The following is a 19,815-nucleotide window of genomic DNA, read 5'->3' as shown; positions in this document are numbered from 1 at the left end:
TGCAGGTGTGTCCACACTATGTTCATGCTTTACTACTCCTTCAACTGTCTGTAAAAGTAACAAAGTTCAGTAGTGTTGTGTATATGTACTAAAAATATTCACACTTAATCCAAAAGACATCAAACAATGGCAATGTTCAAACGATATTGATTTCTTGAAGAAAACCAAATTTCCTTGGTTGATGGCAATTTTGCCTTCAACAGCCTAAGTGCTCTTTTGGTACTTTCATTAATATATTTAAGTACTCAATACAAAAAGGAAAAACCTTCATTTTCAGCATCATTGCTGAAGAAATAGTAGCAGCAGTACCTCTAGTAGCTGTGGCTCTTTCTTCTTAGCTGATAAATTTAAATGTTTCTCTAAAAAGCTGTAGTTTTTCTCTGTCTCCTTATCAAACTTCTTCTTTTCCTCCTGCAAGTAAAAAGCAATAAATTCAATATCATTCACTTAAATATGAAAATACGAGAACAATGTGTCTGTTCGCTTGTTAAAACTGTAGGTGAGAGGTGTAGCACAGCAGCAGTAAGGGAGTAAAAAACAAAATACCATGCCCCCTCCCAATAAATGAGAACAAGCAACACTTTAAATCATTTTTTTAAATCCTGTCTGAGGGCCTAAACTGAATAAAGGCCAGTTGCACTGTAATGACAGAAACTCTATCATGCTAACAAATGCCTGAGCTTTTCCAGTGTAAAAACAAAACAAAACAAATCTACAACTATGTTTAGTGTTGCCAACTCTTGAGATTTTATTGTGAATCTCATGAAGCTTGCCATTTTTTTAAAAAGCCCCTGCTCTTTGCTTCATGATTACATGAGAATCGCATCTTTAATTTTTAAAAAAGGTGTATGTTTCTAGCCCTCATGGTGGTAAAGAAAAGCTTAAAAATATGACCCAAGTATACTCTAAAGGTTCAGAAACAAGAAAATAAAATTCAATTAATTATTTTTTTTTAAACTCCGTATTTTAAAAGCAATCTAATTTGTTTGGCTTGATTCATGATTTTTGATCACTGGGTTTGGCAATACTGAGTGTTACTAGGGTACAGGGAGTTGTAAAAGGCCAACTGCTAAGTTTATGACAATCTTGAGCTAAAGCCTGGATCTCTGTGCTGAATTCCTCCATCATGCTGTGGGGCATTCAAGAAAGAAGTGGCCTTCTTTCCACCTTAAAGTTACTAGTGTTATATCAGTAATGGCTTGTCCACTGGAAAACCTATTTGTTTGAGTACTAGAGTAGGGTAATTTGGGGTTGTCTGTACATCTTTTATTCTGTATGTACCCTCAGCCATACACATGCACACGTGCACGAAGCAACGCAAGAACAAAGCGTTGTATTATTAAACCTTTGTTGTCAGGATCTGACCAACAGTCTTACTAGTTATTTTAATAATTGTTTATAAGGTTTCATGGAATTCTGTTACATGTCTAGTATCAGAGATTTCTGTCCCAGAATGGTGCACGTTTAGTTATTTTCAGCAAACTCAAAACCCAGAACTATAGTGGGAGTCTTTAGGATAGAAATGTATGTTTATGTCAAAATTGCTATACGCTTTGTTTAAAGCATAGACATACTCTTAAAAATGACTCTAAAATGCTATCATGAGGATCCATATTTTATTTTCTCTCGATGATTTCCCAACCAAATCCACTCAGATTACAAAGGAAGTGTTTTTTCCCCTCCTAGTTACTAGCTCAGCAAACTTAAATTGGGCTGAATTAAAGTTAAATTGTGCAACTGAAACCTATTTAACAATCTTGTTATGCATGTGCCAGAACAGAATCCATTTGACTCTCTAACAGCATTGCAGAGTCAATGCGTCTAATATGAGTAAAAGCACTAAACTGCTTAATTTAGACAAAGTAAGCAAATAGGACTCCATATGTACACCCAAAGGAGATCAGTTGAGTCTCAAGAGGAAATGCACCTTTAGATTTGGGACTATACACACACAGCCATCCCTTCTCCCTTTCATCTCTAATCTCATTAAACATGTTGTCTACAATCACTGCTGGAATTCCTCTCCTCCAACTTCATCTTAGACCAATCCAGCTTCTGCCCTTGTATTCCACTGAAACCACTCTTACCAAAGTTTCTAATGACCTCTTCCTAGCCAAAGCTCAGAACTAATAGTCAATTTTCATCCTCCTTGACCTGTCAGCCACCTTCAACACAGTGGACCATGCTCTTCTTTCTGAAATCATGTCTTCCCTTGGCACCTGTAATTCTGTCCTGTCCCAGTCCTCCGACCTCTCTCATCATTCTTTCAGCATGTCCTTTGGAGGAGCCTCCTCATTCCCCCCCTTCAACTTTCTGTGTGGGTTCCACCAAGCTCTCTGTCCTTGGTCCCCTTCTCTTCTCCCTCTACACCTGACCTCTGGGAAATGTCATCCATAAACACAAATTCAACAACCATCTCTACGCTGATGACTCTCAGACCTCTCTCTCTACCCCAGGCCTGTGTCCTCCGGTCCAAACTAAAATCTCAGCCTGTCTCTCTGACATCTCCTCATAGACGTCTAGCCACCAGCTGAAGTTAAACACGGCTAAAACAGCTTCTAATCCCCACTACACCTCTCTCCCACCAAAGCCCTGCCAGCACTGTGAACACCACCACAATCCTGTCTGTTGCTCTGGTCTGTAACCTAGGCATCTCTTTTGACTCAGACCTGTCTCTAAGTCCTCACGTCTAGGGTATGTCTAAACCTTGCTGCTTCTTTCTGAAAAACGTCTCTAAGATGAGGACTATCCTACCAGCTAGAACTCTGGTCCAAACTCTCATCAGCTCCTGTCTAGATTACTGCACATCCTTCTCTCTTGCCCTGACAAACACAGTCTAACCTTGCTCATATCAATTCAGAATGTTGACCCTATCACCCTGTCTTTGCATTCCTCCACTGGCTCTCCTTTCCCTATCACATCAAACATAAGCTACTTGTCTTCTCTTTCATGACCTTTCAGGGTCTATCCCCTCTCCATCTCTCAATTGCTATTGAAATGTTGACTCTTGCCTTCCATCAGCCCATGATGCCAGCCTCTGTAGCCCACTTGTTAAATTTTTTAACAATCACATTTGTGCTTTCTCCTATACTGCCCCTCAGGCTTGGGAGGATCTCCCCTTAAAAACCTGCAAAACACACAGAAAAAGATAAAAGTACTTTTATAAAGTGTATTTGAAAGTCTCTTCATAAAATCTTAGACCTTTTGTTCAAAAAAAAGCAGACAGGTAGTTCAATCTATGCCCCGTTGCACCTTACAGAACTACTTCCTACAGTCCCCACTAAAGTCTCATCTCATTAGCTCATTTGTATTTCCTGGGAGGGGAAGCGGGGGACTAAGAAGCATTCAGTGATATTTTAAAATCATGCACTAACTTGAGGAATCTGCAAATTCAATATTAAACAACCCCTGAAGTCCTTGATGCCACTGGTCATGCCCACTATTTCATTTTCTATTAAATCGACTGATCTTTTTGGAATGTTTAAGGCAGTGCAATATCCTGACTACCTTCAATGGCTGTATAGGTCTTTTTCCTAATACACAACATAATCCACAGCTTACTTAATTATTTCCATGGACTTCAGTGGGCTGTGGCTCAGGTATATACAGCCAATATTTTTTTTTCCTGAATCTCAGAAATAGGTGCAACCAGGAGCAATTTAACTATTAGATTTGTGTGCACAAATGCCATCTACACATGCAAATCAAAATTTTGCAGTATTTTGGATGCTACATTTACAAAAGTGACAGCCTAAGTATTAGTTATTTTAGATTTGTTGGAAATATGATTCTATAGGTCTAATGTAGCAGAAACAATTTCAGAACAATCCTTCCCTTTCATCATTTCTATTTTTCTTGATTCAGTTAATTATAGAGTCAAGTCAAGACTAGGGCAACTGGCAATCAGAACAATTTTTGTGCTGTCTTGTTATAGGAGTAGTAAAAATTAAAATTTAATAATATAATATTGGGATCAAATTCTAAGAATGATAACAGGTTCTTTACCACAAGATGTTAATTGAATTCAAATTTCCTATCACCCTATATTATTTTGAAAACAATCTATTACAGGGTTCTCAAACTGTGGGTCGGGACCCCAAAGTGGATCGTGACCCCATTTTAATGGGGTCACCAATGCTGGTGTTGGCCCTGGGCCCCAGCAAGTCTGAAGCCCAAGCCACACCGCCTGGGGCTGAAACCCAAGCCCCACTGCCCAGGGCTAAGGTTACATGCCCCCAGCGCAGGGTAGAAGCCCTTGGCTTCAGCTTTGCCCCTCCCCCTGCCCAGGGTCTCAGGCGGCGGGGCTCGGGAGGGCTCAGTCTTCGGTCCCCCCCTCCTGGGGTCATGTAGTAATTTTTGTTGTCAGAAGGGGGTCACAGTGCAATGAAGTTTGAGAACCGCTCATCTATTATATCAAAGACATATTGGTTATGATCTACTCACTGAAGTACTCACTACATTTTCTCTTACACTCTTTCTGCTTTGTTCTTAATGACACCAGATGATATTCTGTTCCTTGAGCTGAATGACTTTGAGGAAACCTTTGTCTTATTTGAAAAGGAACACTTTTAATCTGTTTAGGACCTGTTCACAAGCAAGGTTTTACAAAATGTAATGTTAATAAAAAACCTAGGTTAGACCTAGAATGTAGGTTTCCTATCTCATGGGGTTCTTTAAGCATACCACTATTCTAGACATCGTCCCTTTAATTAAACTCATCTAAAATTAAAGATGATGATGATGATGATGTGTTTGGGTCAATCAGATCCTTTACCAGAGTCAAGCCCAAACATGTAATTGAATTCTAAAGAGAGGAAGAAGCCAAAACCAAACTGATAAATTACTGAAGTGAAACAATATAATAAATGGTTTCAGCATCATTATAGACTATGTGAGATTAGCACATGGGAGGCCGCGGAGGCGGAGGGGGAAAAGAAAGAGGATAAAGATGTCATTGTGTTTACATATTATATTAAAGTGAGTGCTTAAGAATTTGTGCTTTGCCAAAAAGATACTTCCTTCCCCATATGCACAACCCCACTGTACTCTGGTTAAATTCAGGCTGTTGTTGGGTTTTTTTTTTCAACTGTGATGCTCCTTTTCAAGGGGTTAATTCAGTGAGGGCTCAGAATTGGACCGGATCTATCCAATCCAGACTCATTTTTCCATAGGAGTAAAACTGTTTAATATTAAGCAGCAGTAATTTAAGGTGAACTAAACATTCAGTGTTTGCTTTTTGTAGTGAGCATGTGCATTTTTCCTACAGCAAATATACTTACTGTTCTAGATTCAGACGTAATAGTTCTAACTGTACTTGGAGATGTTGATACTATGCAATGTTATCTTTCCAATACCATAGCTAATGTTTCAGTGCTTCCATTATACTGGATATTTTTTAAAAATTCCTGAAAAGTATTCTTCAGATCTCCATAAAACTGCTTTAAGCTTAAAATTTAGCACTATTCAGTACTTAATATAGAAGATGTTTTGTTCTAAATATATTTAAAATTCTAGATCAAGAGGCCAAATCCTGAAGTTCCTACAATTTTTATTTTGTCCTTACACAGGTAAAACTATTTAAAGTCAATGTGAGGTTTGCCTAAATAAGGACTGCACAAAAATGGAGTAAAAGCCTAAAACTTGGCCCAAGGTAATCTATGTTGCGATTATGCTTTTGGAGAAATTACCCTTTTGATAATGTTAGGAGACCCAGGTTTCAATTCCCTTGAAGAAAGCCTTTTTGTGTTTATAGATACAGTACATATATTTATCATGACCCTGAATTTATACAGAGCTTTTCATCCAAAAAAAATCCTGAAGCATTTCTCAAATCTTATGTACTGGGATCCTTTTGGCCACAACTGAAGTCCAGCCACTTCCAGGATGGAACATGTTCTCTGTTTAACAGTGCACAGTAATACTGTAGAGGTTGAGACAGGAAGTGAGGAATGATGTATCCAAATGAAATTGTATTAAGAAATTCAGGGGGGAAGAATGCAGTTACCCAGTTGACAGGACAGAAGGGTGAAACACTGGTGAAAAGTGCCATGGGATTTTTAATGATTTTTAATTCATAAATGATAACGAGCTCTCATCTAAAAGACAGCAATACCCTTTGGCAGTCAGGGGCTAACTATGGGACCACTAACTTCTTGTTGTTTTTTTGCCTTAGAAGAGGCCCAATTACTGAGACAACTTTTAAAATATGCTAGACAAAAACCCTTCGAAGCTTGTGAGCTCTGACAAAACTCTCATGGCCCCAGAAGATTAAGCAAAGGCGGAACTGATGTTCTGTTTTAATTGTTTACGATCTAAGATAGAACATTTTCCCCTCATGTACCGTGAAGAGGTATTCTTGTTCTGAGTTTAAAGTGAATCAGGAAGCAACATTTAGAGACTCAATAAAAGAGAAAAAGCTCTTCACCCTGGTGCTGAACAGAGTGGAATTTTACCTTCCTGATGGAAAAATTCAGCAACCAAAGTTCAGTCAGGAGGAAACGGACCTGTTGTATTACAGAAGCACTAACTTTTGGCTGGAGAGATTTTGGCTCAGGAGGGGTTTTTACAGACAATTTGGCTTCTTGCAAGTTCTTGCATTTTGCTGCAATTGCTGTAGAAGAAAAAGTTTTAGAAGTGTTTTCGGTATTAGAAACTATTTCGAAAATTCACCATGCCTGTGTTCCTGGTAAGGGAGATTTAAGCATTTTAAACCTTAATTGAAATTTCCCTGTATTTTTTAGATACACTTCCAAGTGAAACCTCAAAAGGGTCAAGCTCTGACATCTGCAGACCGATTACACAGTTTATTAAGGTGAGTTTTGGAAATGTACACAGCGGAAGAGAGTGTTAAGGAGTTTCTCTTAGGGCTTTTTTGTTAGAGTTTAAAAACTGTCTTTAGGAGGAAAAGCTACAAGGAGGTAAACTCTGTATCTACTATTTCCATCTGTAAAGAATGTCTTTAAAGAATGGTTTAATAGAGGGTGTTCAGGCTTCATTATTGAAAATAAATATGATACAGACAGGAGAGACAGACATCCTTAATCACAAAGAATCACGAATTCTTTGGAGCAGGCTGAGACAAGCCAATCTCTAAACTACCCACCCTCCCAATCCACTACCCTAAACAATTTGGAATAATTTTATTTTTAATAAAGAGTTATCAGTTCTAATTTCAACAATGGGAAATATAAGAAGAAAGGGTATGAGGATAAATTCTTGAGGTAGTTAACATGTAGCAGGCTTTTAAATATGCAAGTAAGTGGACGTACAGCAGAAGATTATGGTCATCCATTAGCAACACGAGAATGCTCTTTGTGGCATTTCTTTTATCCAAGACAGAAAAGACAAGGGAGGGGGGAGAGGGAAGGAGAGAAAAGGACACATTCCTCCCCTCTCACGGCATATTTCCCATTCATTTCTGAACCAAGTTCCCAAAGAAAAAAATTGGCACATAAAAAAAGATAAATACCAGCATTTCTCTGTGCGCTGCCAAATTGGTGTCATGAGGATACTTTGACCAAATAGAGAAATTAAACTCATCTCTTTAAAAAAGGGCAAACAAATAAATTTGAGACGAACCTTTACAGCTCCTAGCTGCTCCTTCCTAAATTTTTCCAAAGGTTTGATCAGAGTTTCGGTAACACTGAGTGCCTAGAGAAAGAAAAACAACAGAGTATATAGTGTGTTATCCACAGAGGAGAAAGGCTAGTCATTTATTTTACCCTCCCAACTGCAAATAGTACAAAAAATTAAAAGCTCCAGAGTATCATTTTCAAAAGCACTTAAATGAGATAGGAGCCTGAGCCCCATTTTCTAAACCCATATGGCTCCTAAATCACTTAAGAGCTTTTGAAAAAATTATTCCTCAGCTCATCTTGAAGCAGACATTAAAATATTTTCAAGTTGAGCATCATGAACTATGCAAATACAATAGTGAAGGTTTGGCTGAGGTTTCCTCCAGTCTTTCTGAACAAGGCAACAGTCTCTTAACAATTGAGCTTTGTCCCATTCATTAACAAAACCTTTCATTGCATTTTTTCCTTATAAATGCCAACAATTTAATTTTACTTAGGGGCATCAGATCACGTTATTGCAACAAATGCAGAACTGAATAGCAAATACACTCTTCATATACCCGCCTGCCAATTAAGTCTGTACTAAGATTAATAGTACACAAAAAAACACCCTACATTAAAAGAAAATTATTTAGGTTGCAAAGTCATATTCTCAAAACTTAGGAAATGATAGATTTACAGTTGCCTTCATTTCATGTTCATCCTGCATGTTCATTCTGTGCACTGAAACACGGCAGTTTTTGCACAGGAACATCAAGCCCCAAACTCTGTCATCTCCCCCAAAAGTTGGATAAGCTCCTGCTCTACATGAGGTGGAAATGGCTGAAGTCAAGTGCTTGGAATGGGGGTGATGGGGAGGTTAAAGGGAGGGGGAGCCTGGCTCAGTCCACATCGTCACACACACTACAGATACTACAGCTGTTTCCAATGCAGCAGTGGCCATGTGGGCCTCACTCTTTAGAACATTCATGTCTTTAGTTATTTTGACAGACTGCTAACATTTTTCTGAGAAATGAAAGCAGAGAAAAGAAATGGCAATTTTAACACTTTATAACCGGGTGAACCCTAAAATTAATATCATGGGACAAGCAAAAGGCAAGTCTCTAGCCCCAAGGCTCTGTCCCTGCAGAATATTAAAGGCCCGCTGTTTACAATGGAGGTGCGAGAGCTTCTCATAAAAGCCCTACAAGACTTCTATAATGGAAAATGTTAGGCAACCTAAATATAAAGCTTGCTACAAACTCTCTCTAGAATTCCAAAGTGAGGGAGCAAGACAGAAGTTCAGCTCTCCCACATACACACACAGTCTGGAGCAACCCAGCACCAGACTTGGGGAAGTGGGCTCCCCAGTCATCCCCTGAAGCTCAGTGCTTGCCAGGAAGACAATACACCATGATGAGGGAGTACTGTGTACAGACGATTGTGAGGTAGCTAAGGAGCTCTCATAGGTTCAAATAAACTTCAAATGAGCAGCTAAACACTATTCACCAATAGTAAGATCGTAAAATATAAGGATATTAAATAATAAAAGTCAAAACTGAGGTGCAGCAACTTGTTGCAGCAAAGGAGAATTATAATTATCAAAACTGATTAGGAACTTCAAACAAACAGGTGAGTAAACAGTTAACTGGCCTCATGACATTTTCAACAGTTCAATTAAAACAGCTCTGAGCCAAGCCCAGCATTCGTTGGAATAAGGGTTTCACATTGTAAAAGAAAGGACACAATGAAATACTTATAATTTACCCATGTTGGTCGGGTATGGAAAGTAAAGTACTTGTAAAGGAAATTGATCTCTGATGATTTTCTTCTATATTTTTTAAAATAGCGTTTCCCTTGTCCTTCATAATAAGAAGTCTTTCCTTATCCTCTACATGGCAAGAAGAATTTTACCCTCATTTAATTGCATATATCAATCATTACCCAATCGCACAGAACTGAAGGTTAATTTGCAGAAAGGGGACATGGTTACACTGCCGCCCTGCTGCCACCCTACCTCCCACCCCTACCCCAAAAAAGTATATGGACAATGGGTGACATTTTTTAAATAAAAACAAGTGCCAACAAAGATAGATCTATGAAGAAAGGATCTGCACTATCAAAAAACACGAGGAACGTAGAGCGAGGAGAAATACTCAGTATATTCTTATAGGAGAGGATACTGCTCACCTACAAGAAAGCTATTTACCTGCAATTGCAGTTCTCTGACAGTACAAACTGTACAAGAGTCATATTCTTAGGTCAACACTTCCAGTGTAAAGGCAGCTGGTAAATCCTATAGATTTAGAGCTTAAAGGAAAGCTCTGTCCCTCCTAAAGTTTCTATTGCTTCACATGCTAGTTTGCTGAATGACATTTCCTTGGAAAACCATATCTGACTGAACACTTTCATTTTATATCTTGGACAATCCACCTCCAATGTTATAAGACAGTACGGCTAAATTCTTGGACAGTTTTCTTGCAAGGTATTAATCTTACCCTTGCTGCATGAGTCTAATTTAACTGTCTTAGAGTTATAAGAACACGATCTGAGTTGAATATGCCCAATGCCCCTTCTATGGACCATAAGTGTGGTAGACTCTCTCTCTAATTAGCCATCTTTCAGCTGTGATATCTTTATGTTGAAACTGGAGCACTAGAGCTTGCTCGACACTGCCATTTAAAACCTGTACTCTGCCATGTCCCCTTGCAAAAACCTCTGGCTAATGCTCCCTACTCCACAGACATCTCTAGAGCTCTTTAGTTTTGAATTTCTACCTGCCACACACTGGGAATATGAACCAGGAGTGGGTCTATTAAAACTGGGTTCTTTAGACTAGAGGACATTTAACAAGCAGCTCCCTGCTCTTCCATACTCTGATGTTTTAAGTTTGTACAAGAAATCTACAAGTAAGATATACAAGAGAAAGGAGACCAGACATCCCTTCCTGGCTCACTAGAACATTTGACAATAAGCAGTATAAATTATTGGATTGTATCAAAGTGAAACATAAGCCAGTCCTGAGATGATATTGGAACTGGGAATTGGTCCTGCTTCGAGCAGGGGGTTGGACTAGATGACCTTCTGGGGTCCCTTCCAACCCTGATACTCTATGATTCTATGATATAATTTCATTCCTTTTATCAGAGATCACAGCCTAACTGAAGTGAGTTAACCAATCTCCTAATGTTTTTTTTTTTTAAAGTTCAAGAAACTACCAAAGCGGTTTGATAAGGGGAACTGTTTCTAAATCAACCCTACATGGAATTACATGCTTTGGTCCAATCACACTCCCATGGGCTAAAATGGAAGCAGGATCAGGTTTTGCACATTTAACATTCTGAAAAGCAAGACCCTTGGCATAGAGAAAAAATGCTGGCAGCATGTTCTTGGGTCCTCATTTCAGTTTTAATTTATTTTCTAGTCAGTGGAAGGTTATGATCTGGTCCAAAAGACACTCAGAGATGTCTCCAATGACTTATATGCCGCTCTGTGTTTCACTCTGGAAGAACACTTTGCATCCATTTTATTGGCAAAGGGACTGTGGGTCTCACAAAGTTAGTAACCTAATATCAGCCGAGAGGACAAAAATGCAACAATATTTCATGAAGTCCTTCTTCTAAAAAGGGAAGACAAGTGAAGGAGGTGATTTTCAATGGAATGGTATTAAGAAGGCCATGGACAATTTCTTTGGAAGCTTTCACTTTTTAAGAAGTATCTTCTACAAAACTGGTTATGAACAGAAATATTTTCAATTACACCGCAACAGGAATCAGGGAAGATGGGGATTCAAAGAGTCTAAGATACTATTAGCTTTGCAAGCAAAAATATTCAGTGTTTCCAGCTGGGAAGGGGAAGAGTTGGAGGAAAAATATCCCTTCCAAAAACCAGTTTCCAAATGGAAAATGTAGGATGTGAGAAATAGACAGTGAAGTGAATCAGAAAACAGGTCTAGATCTTAGGAAATAGAGAATCCTCTGAAGTTTGCCCTTTCAGTCAGCAACTAATTTTTCCTTGTTCTCAAAAATGTAATATACTTGAGTCAGACAGTATTATGGAACTCATTTCTCCTGTTTAGTATAAAATTAATCAGGGGATGAAACGGCTGCACTGAAAAGCAAGGAATCCAAGTGACAGTGACAGCTGCAGTGTTTATGATCCAACATTTCAATTCTTATCAGTTTACTCCTTTTCCACAGAACTTAATAAAAACACCACTAACTACCAGCAAACCAGCTAATACCAAGTTTTAATTTTAAATGAAAAACAGAACCAGTCAGCTAAAGGTTAGGACTGAAACTCTTTAGTAAATGTAAGTCTCGGGCTATGTAGAACTGATCAATTAAATTGTTTTTAATTGTTCACTTTATTAATATAACTTCATAAGCAAAGTTTTATGAAAGAAACAACATTCATTCATAAAACCGGTTACCCCAATAACTGGCTAATTGAGTTTCACTTTCAATCCAATTGCTGCTTAAATCGCTGAAACTTACACTGTTTCAACATTGTAACTTCTACTCACTGCTCGTCATTCATTATACTTGTCTATATTGTAACTTCTGTTCCCTGTTTGCCATTCCTTACACTTGTCCATACTGTAACTCAAACTCCATTTTAACTTGTCCCAAACTCCATTTTAAAATGCTCACTCCATTTTGTAAAAGCTTGCTGCAACCTTCATTTTTGCAAAACCCTGCTGTAATCTTATTAGTTTAGTTTAGAAGTGTGAATGAGGTATGTATGGATGATGGAATCAACCTCCAGCCCCAGCCTGTCCTTATGAAATAAAGTGTAAACACCCAAGGCTGAAGATGCAGACAACAGCCCTGACAAAGTCAGAGGAGTCCACCCTCCAAAGAAAAGAACAAAAGTACAATTGAAGAAATATCAAAGCCAGGTCCTAGGCTGAAAGTCATGTCTGCAAGTGACAGGTGATCAATGACGCTGAAGCCAGAGGCAGCCTGACACAGCAAGACCCATAGACTCTGGATTCAAACTGAAGCCTATAAAAAGGAGGGGTGAGATGGAAGCCTTTGAAGGGTAACTTTCTGCTGCCAGCATGGAAGGGCATCGGTGTATGCCCAACAGAGACCCAGATCTTCTTTGTGCCCGGATTTTCTGGCTAGTTAGCCGCCACAAGCTATGAACCCAAGCCACAAACTCAAGCTACATTCAGGACTGGTAACTATACAGCAGCTGCAGAACGTGTGTGTGTGTGTGTGTGTGTGTGTGTGTGTGTACACGAATGTGACACTGAATAAAATGTTATAGATATAACTGACTGCCTCCTAGGATTCTTTCTGTATTCACAATAAATGTAACATTTTGTCTTATCCCCTTTAATAAGATCCTGCTGGCTTTTATTTTATTGGTATAACAGCTAGGCACCCAAAGGGGCCTGATTTCAGAAAATGTTGGACTCTTTAAGGTGTCTCATTGTGGGCAACCACAAAGTCACCATTCACTTTCCGAACATCTTGGCCTAGGGATTGGCAGAGATCAGATTCTCAGTAAAGCTAACTTCACCAGGGAGTGGGGGTGGTGCATGGGACAGAAGAGTAAAGTGTTTAAGGTTTGTGCATTTCTATATTATATATACACAAATACACACACAACTGTACATATGCACATATATACTTTACACAAAAAAAATGTTAAAACAACTTTAAAGTTGCAAAGTCAAGCACTCAGAAGTTGAGATAATGCCAGAATTGTGCGTTATTTCAGCCCCCTTGTTTGTATGCATTATGATATAGTCTCCAATTACATCATCAAATACGATCCCTCCCACCCCCAGACCCATCTCACTCAGGGCACAGGATGGATGGTCCTCACTTAACAAGCAGGTTTTAAATATTTTGTTTTCTCCTCATTGATCAGTGTGTGCCTCCTCCCTTAATCACTGCAAACTATTCAAACCCTGCTCTGAAGACATAATTATTAAATTTTGTCAGAGGCCTTCCTATGGTGCTCATTACTATAGCATCAGAGTGTAGAACATATTTATTTTTACAACACCCCTGTGCAATAAGGAGTGAGGGCTGGGACAGAGAGAGATTAAGGTCAAAAGCATCCACTAATTTCAGATGACTAGGACCTGATTTTTCAGAGTACATAGCATTATATAGTAGTTTGTATAACCAAAGCAGAGCTCCCGTTAACTTCACTTGCAGTTGTGAATGCCTAGCACTTCTGCAAATCAGACCCCATATTGAGTCTGCCCCCCAGAAAATGAGGTATATTCAGTTAAGAACTATATGTGAAAAGTTTAGTTTTAGTGACTTCCTCAACCATGAGACCCTCCTCTTTGTTCCTGCAATCCCCTGCCTCATTCACCACACAACTTCTAACTGTTGCAACAAATAAGTTCTACAGACAAGTCTCCTTCACTACACAGCCCTGATTCATAGAATCATAAAATATCAGGGTTGGAAGGGACCCCAGAAGGTCATCTAGTCCAACCCCCTGCTCGAAGCAGGACCAATTCCCAGTTAAATCATCCCAGCCAGGGATGATCATCATACCCAGAGCAGATCCATCCTCAATGAGGTGAGGGTTCTGTGGGAAAAACTAGTATACAATCATGTAATTAAAGACATATATGCAAAGGAGCTGAGTTTGTCATCCTCCTGCCCCAGTCCTACCTCCTCCTGCCGCTGACTCATCATCCCAGTCCCATTCTCTTCCCCTACCCAGTTCCAGTTTCCACTCCTGGGGTTTTTCTCCTAACCCTTATCTCCTTGGCCAGCCAGACCTACCCTCCTCCAGACTCCCCATCTCACCTTCACCACACACTCAATCCCAGTAGCTTTGCCCAGCCATAACCAGTTCCCCCCTCCCATGTCCTCATCCTATCAGTCTGTCTCCTCCCTTTGGCCTACAGTCACCCTCACACTCACTGCCTGCTCCACCCCAGCCTCCCTCCCTGGGCTCCTCAGCCAATCTCAGTGTCCCATCCCCCTCCCCAAAGACTCATTAGCCCAGTCTCTTTGACCCAGGCTTCTCCTCTCCCCATCACCCCCATCCAAGTCTCCAAAAGCACATCCCTGACATGAAGGCCCCACACTACCAAATTGAGTCCCCGCTGGAAGGCAAGGGGAAGCTGGAGCTTCTCAAAGAAAAGGTTGTCAAACATTTCACATTGGCAAAACACATTTTTCCCTAGCCTCGGTCTCAAACGCAGCTGAACAGTTTTGGCCGAAATTGTCCAAAAAAATTCAGTGTGAGGCAGACACACACTAATCATTTGGGCTGAAGTTTTCTGTGCTGTTTGGCAAAGGTTATAAGCAACTGAAAACAAGGTGTTGTAAGGGGAAGCAATAGCCAACCTTAATTACAGGTGGTGCTATCAGCCCAACCAAAAATATACACACTTACCTATGTTCCTACATGCATGTATTTGAAGGTACATACACTATTGAGAGAACGGACAAGGTTCTGAGGTGCAGCACTGAACTCGCAGCCAAGGGTTACGGGGTGGCCAAGGTGGCTTTAAGTCACCCTGAGAGCTTGATTAAATTACAGCACCCTCCCTGGCTGCCCTACAGACTGCAGAGATGTGTGCTCTGGTCCTGTTTGCAACATCATTGCAAGTCCTTAGCCACATCTCCCATCACCAGCATCCGTTTGCAGGTCCTTAGAAGACAACTTCATGACTGTCGTCTGCAACCCTGCACTAAGGGAAGCCCTCCTCTGGCCACAACCAGGGCTTCTGGGAGCCCTTTTTACCACTCCAGCCCTTTCATGTGGCATAAAGATGCCACAACAAGAGTAAGGATCTCACCCTTAGAGAAAAAATAAATTAAATTCAAAACATGGGCAGAAAATACTCCACAATTTACACACCTTGTTATTTTTCAAATATTTTCAATTTCAGGCCAATTTTAAAAAATGTTAAAGCTCTAACTCCCTAAGATATAGGATCTACAGTGGAAATAGTAACTAACTATCAATCCTAGAGTTAGGATCTATCATACCTAAAGTAAGTTGACTGGAAACAAGATTCTAAAGTAAATTTTAAGTTAACTAAAAAGAAAGTTTTCCATTAATGGCTGACGACGACTCAGAGTGACTACAGTTCTCTAATTAAACTAGAATATTTTTGTAATGCCGAATCAGTTAGACATGACTTCTGGTATTCCACTCATCCTTAATATAACAAACATTTCCAGAATGGCCTCCAGAGGCAAAGTATCCTGCTTCATATTTGCCTCAGGGAATTCCACTAAGTTACAGTGTTATGGAAAAGTTCAATTTGTTTTATGTGGGCCACTCTATAATTCAACTGAATTCTTGAGTTAATTCGGGATTTTCTTTTCATAAACCTCTAAATCCCTCAGTATTTAGAAACATGACCTTTGCAACCAATGCAAGTCCTTAAACTGAAAACAAAAATAAAACTGCTTGATTGCAGCTATTAAATATCCAACCCATGCCAGATCAACATGGTAGCAGACCAAATGAGTACGCTTGTGATGGACAGTATGGAAAATTAAGATTCACGTCTACACATGTTGCAAATGCCTTTGAAAACTATGTAAAATATACTTGAAAAACCTTTTAATCCAAGTCTGGAATTCAAAGTCTGAAATAACTGCATTTACCATATGGATATTAAAATCATTTTTGCATTCGCTGAATACACAAAATTAAATTTTAAAAAACAGCAACCTATTAAGTGTGTCAGTAATTAAGCAAAAGGAATTAATACAGTATATCTAATCTGTAACTGTATTTCTTATCTGCAATTCTCTCAACACAGTCACAGCCACTCTACCGGTCACAAGCCTCCACATTGCCTTTCAGGATAGCAAAGAAGAAGAAAAAAAGCCTGATAAGAGGATGCTGTTATGGGAGGAACTCCTTTGTGAAAGGCTTTGAAATGTGTAGCATAAACATTGCACCACAACTGAAAATCTTTATAGCTCTGGCGCCAAACGTGGGTGCAGAGCATCCTAACATTCCACTGATTTCAACAGAACATCCATGTAACTTTGGCACGATTACACTGTTCATTGAGAAGCCAAAGAAAAGGAGTCAGATCAGCAGTCCATCTCTCCCCAACAACACACAAATTATGTTTTCAGAAACTAATCCCCTTGGTTCTCTTTCCACTTGCTCACTATAATGGTGATACAGTTCTAAAATATTTGCTAGAGCAGGGGTGAGCAAACTACGGCCCGCGGGCTGCATCTGGCCCACCAGCCGTTTTAAGACAGCCCTCAAGCTCCTGTGAGGGAGCGGGGTCTGGGGCTTGCCCTGCTCCAGCCGGGGCACAGGGTCAGGGGCCACCCCACGTGGCTCCCGGAAGCCATGGCATGGCCCCCTTCCAGCTTCTACACGTTTCAGTGGCCCTGCTCCAATGGCCCCCTCTGCCTTCGGATGGGGCAGCGTGCAGAGCTCCTCGTCGTGCCTCCGTGTAGGAGCCGGGAAAGAAACGTGCCGCTGCTTCCGGGAACCACTTGAGGTAAGCACCACCTGGAGCCTGCAGCCCTGAGCCTCTCCCCACGCCCCAACCCCCTGCCCCAGCCCTGATCCCCCTCCCACCCTCTGAACCCCTTGATCCCAGTTCGGAGCACCCTCCTGCACCCCAAACCCCTCATCCCCAGCCCCACCCCAGAGCCCACACCCCCCAGCCGAAGTCCTCACACCACTCCCCTACCACTCCACTACAGACTACCTTGAGTTAAATTAATCTTTTAAAAACACCATATTCCTTGCATAAAACAAGTAACAGTGAAATCTTACCAGTTACCATTAACTATCATCACCATTTATTTAATGGGGGCAATTACTAATAAGTACTGAACCTTAAAATCAAAATCTATGAGCAGAAAAGCCAGGCATTTAAAGTGGAATCTATATATCTTATGTTTTTCTAAAGCCCCTTTTACGGTAGCATTTAAGCACTGTTAAAAATTAGTGAGCATAAAATCTCAAAGTAAGTCCTGTGAGACAAAATCAGCATTAATTCCACTGTGGTGGAGTCCCCTGTTCTTACCAGATTCATATGCTGTTCAGCTCTTGTCTTGGCGTGTCATACTCCCATGTATACAGGTAGTTGACAGGTCATCCTAGATCTCTCAATCATCCTACCCCACACACGAGATGGGGGAAAAAATTAGCAGTACAAAGCCTCCATTTTAATCATTCATCTATTGTATTAAATGGAAGAGATGCAAGTCAACAACCTGCATAGTCAAAAACCATGCCAATAAGCTTACTTGGTAAGCAAGGAGGCTACCTAAACAGAAGAACTGATGCGCACTGTGCTAGAGTATATAAGTACTGATATAAGAAACCACATCTCAGGAAAAGTATTCAATCTCCATTTGGAATTAAATATTAGCTCCACGAGGAACTTTGTCATCAGATCTTTCACTGTCTGAACACATGCATTACATGATCTTTTCCATTCCCGTTAGTGTTTTCTATAAGGCAATCAGCATACAGTACACGTATAGTGTCAAATAACCTCCTTACCTGCAAACGGGCTGCATATGAAAAGAGGAAGTAACACCATAGCCATTGCACAACTGCAGTGTCCAGAGATTATACAGCCAAGAGTGTAATTTTCCTTAAAGATGTACTGAAAGCCAATCCCAACATCTTGCTGCACAGCACAACTATAATGGAACAAGTTCATCAACTGAAGGCAAAGACCAAGCTATGCCCCTCACTTCTACCCACCAAAAGTTCTGCCTCCAATCATGGAACAAATCTGGTTATTAAACTCCCTTTCTTCTCTGCTTTTTCACACTTGTTTTTAATTTATCCTTTTCTTTAGGCAGTGCCATGCCTTCTTCCTTTTGTTCTCATCCTATCTGTGCACAAGGAACAGCAGAGTATAGAGGCTTTTTTTTTTTATCATGGGCCCTCCAATTTAGCATCTCCATGTCAGCCAATCCCTCTGCCATAACACATGTTCAATACATAATGCAGCGTCCCTAGGCAATTCAGAGGAAGAACTGCCTGCTCACTGCCCACTGACCCTAACTCTGCCAGAAGACCTGGCTCCAAGCTGGGACAGAATGGCAGAGCCTCACATTTTTCCACCCTGAGAAACCATGACTGCCCCTGGACATGCTATTGCCAGAAACAAAATAGGGACATTAAAACTGGACACACAGGCAGGAGAGAACTGAACTGCTGAACTTCTTTCAGTGCTGAATATAGAGCATTTGGCAGGCTTTGAGCAAAATGGCTAAGGTTTGTGTTTTGGAGCTATAGTGGTCCTGGGTTCAATCCCTGATGATCATCCAACCATGGCGTTGTTACAGGTGGTCTCACAAATTTTGCATTTTTTGTTTTTTAGTATAATATGAAAACAATGTTACATAAGTGTATGTTTTTGCATTTAATCTGTTACTACAATTCTGGGCCAGTTCCTTGTCATTGTCTTCATTATCAAAGCCGTTTCCTTTCGTGAGAAGAAACTGCAACCTGTAAATCCAGATTAGTGAAAAAGAGATTGCACAATAATAAATCACTGATGCTAACACTTTGCTGATTAATACAGTGGCAAACAATGCTAATTTGCTCTTATCTTAATCCTTTTAACAATTTGTTTACAGTAAGTTGCAACTCACCAAGATTTCTCTTTGCTCTTCCAGATTTTTTAAGAAATTTGAGAACTCATGCAGGGATGCATCTGTAACACCAAAAAAGAAAAAAGGAAATAATGGAATAGGAGTGCATAACAAAACCAGTAATGTACACGCACGTGCGCGCACACAGAGCTCTTACATACCTATACATCTTTCATCATCCGTCTCTGCATCACCAATGAATTCAAATTTAAAATCCCTCAGAGAGTGGGCAAACTTTCTTTGGGCTGCTGAAAGGTCTGCAAGGCAAACAACAAGGATTTAAAACTATATTTGTCTTTAATTCAAACAAAAGCCTTTAGCAACTTGAAAGTCATGTGAATTTGATATTCGGGAAATGTGTAATTTTTTATATCTTTCAATAGACTTCAGCAATTTCTTGTCCTATACTGAAGTTCCACAGCTATGCAATTCTTAAATTCCATTTAAAAAGACAAATGCATTGCACTGCTAATATTTTGTACAGAAATAATTCCGACTTCCCTAGCCAGTTTCTCACTGCTGCTTTTATTGATAGTATTTGACTACTATTGGCACAAAACTGCTCTTGCTTTGGGCAGACTACTTCCTTCCTTCAAGAAGCTACCAGATATATTAACTAGCCAAAATTCTGCTCTCAGTTACAATATCACAATGTTATAAACTATTATGAA

At 40.0% G+C, this 19,815-nt stretch overlaps 1 protein-coding gene across 3 annotated transcripts in view; it reads right to left on the bottom strand.

Moving 5' to 3' along the window:
• Positions 1-19,815, bottom strand: part of ARHGAP10 (Rho GTPase activating protein 10) — a 259,765-nt gene that overhangs the window by 145,976 nt on the left and 93,974 nt on the right. For 2 of the 3 annotated variants that reach the window (XM_048847264.2, XM_075127725.1), the window contains exons 2-5: positions 19,306-19,401; positions 19,145-19,206; positions 7,579-7,650; positions 310-411 (exon numbers count right to left, since the gene is read on the bottom strand). In XM_048847264.2, the coding sequence (XP_048703221.1) occupies positions 310-411; positions 7,579-7,650; positions 19,145-19,206; positions 19,306-19,401 (332 nt within the window). Of the gene's footprint in view, positions 1-309; positions 412-7,578; positions 7,651-17,556; positions 17,581-19,144; positions 19,207-19,305; positions 19,402-19,815 lie in introns of those variants that run through there. The other variant, XM_048847266.2, reaches the window with a different exon arrangement.

This window comes from Caretta caretta, chromosome 4 (genome assembly GCF_965140235.1).
Source record: "Caretta caretta isolate rCarCar2 chromosome 4, rCarCar1.hap1, whole genome shotgun sequence".
NCBI classification, from domain to species: Eukaryota; Metazoa; Chordata; order Testudines; family Cheloniidae; genus Caretta; species Caretta caretta.
Note: the sequence above shows the minus strand (reverse complement) of the source record. Positions and strands in the feature narration are given on the sequence as shown.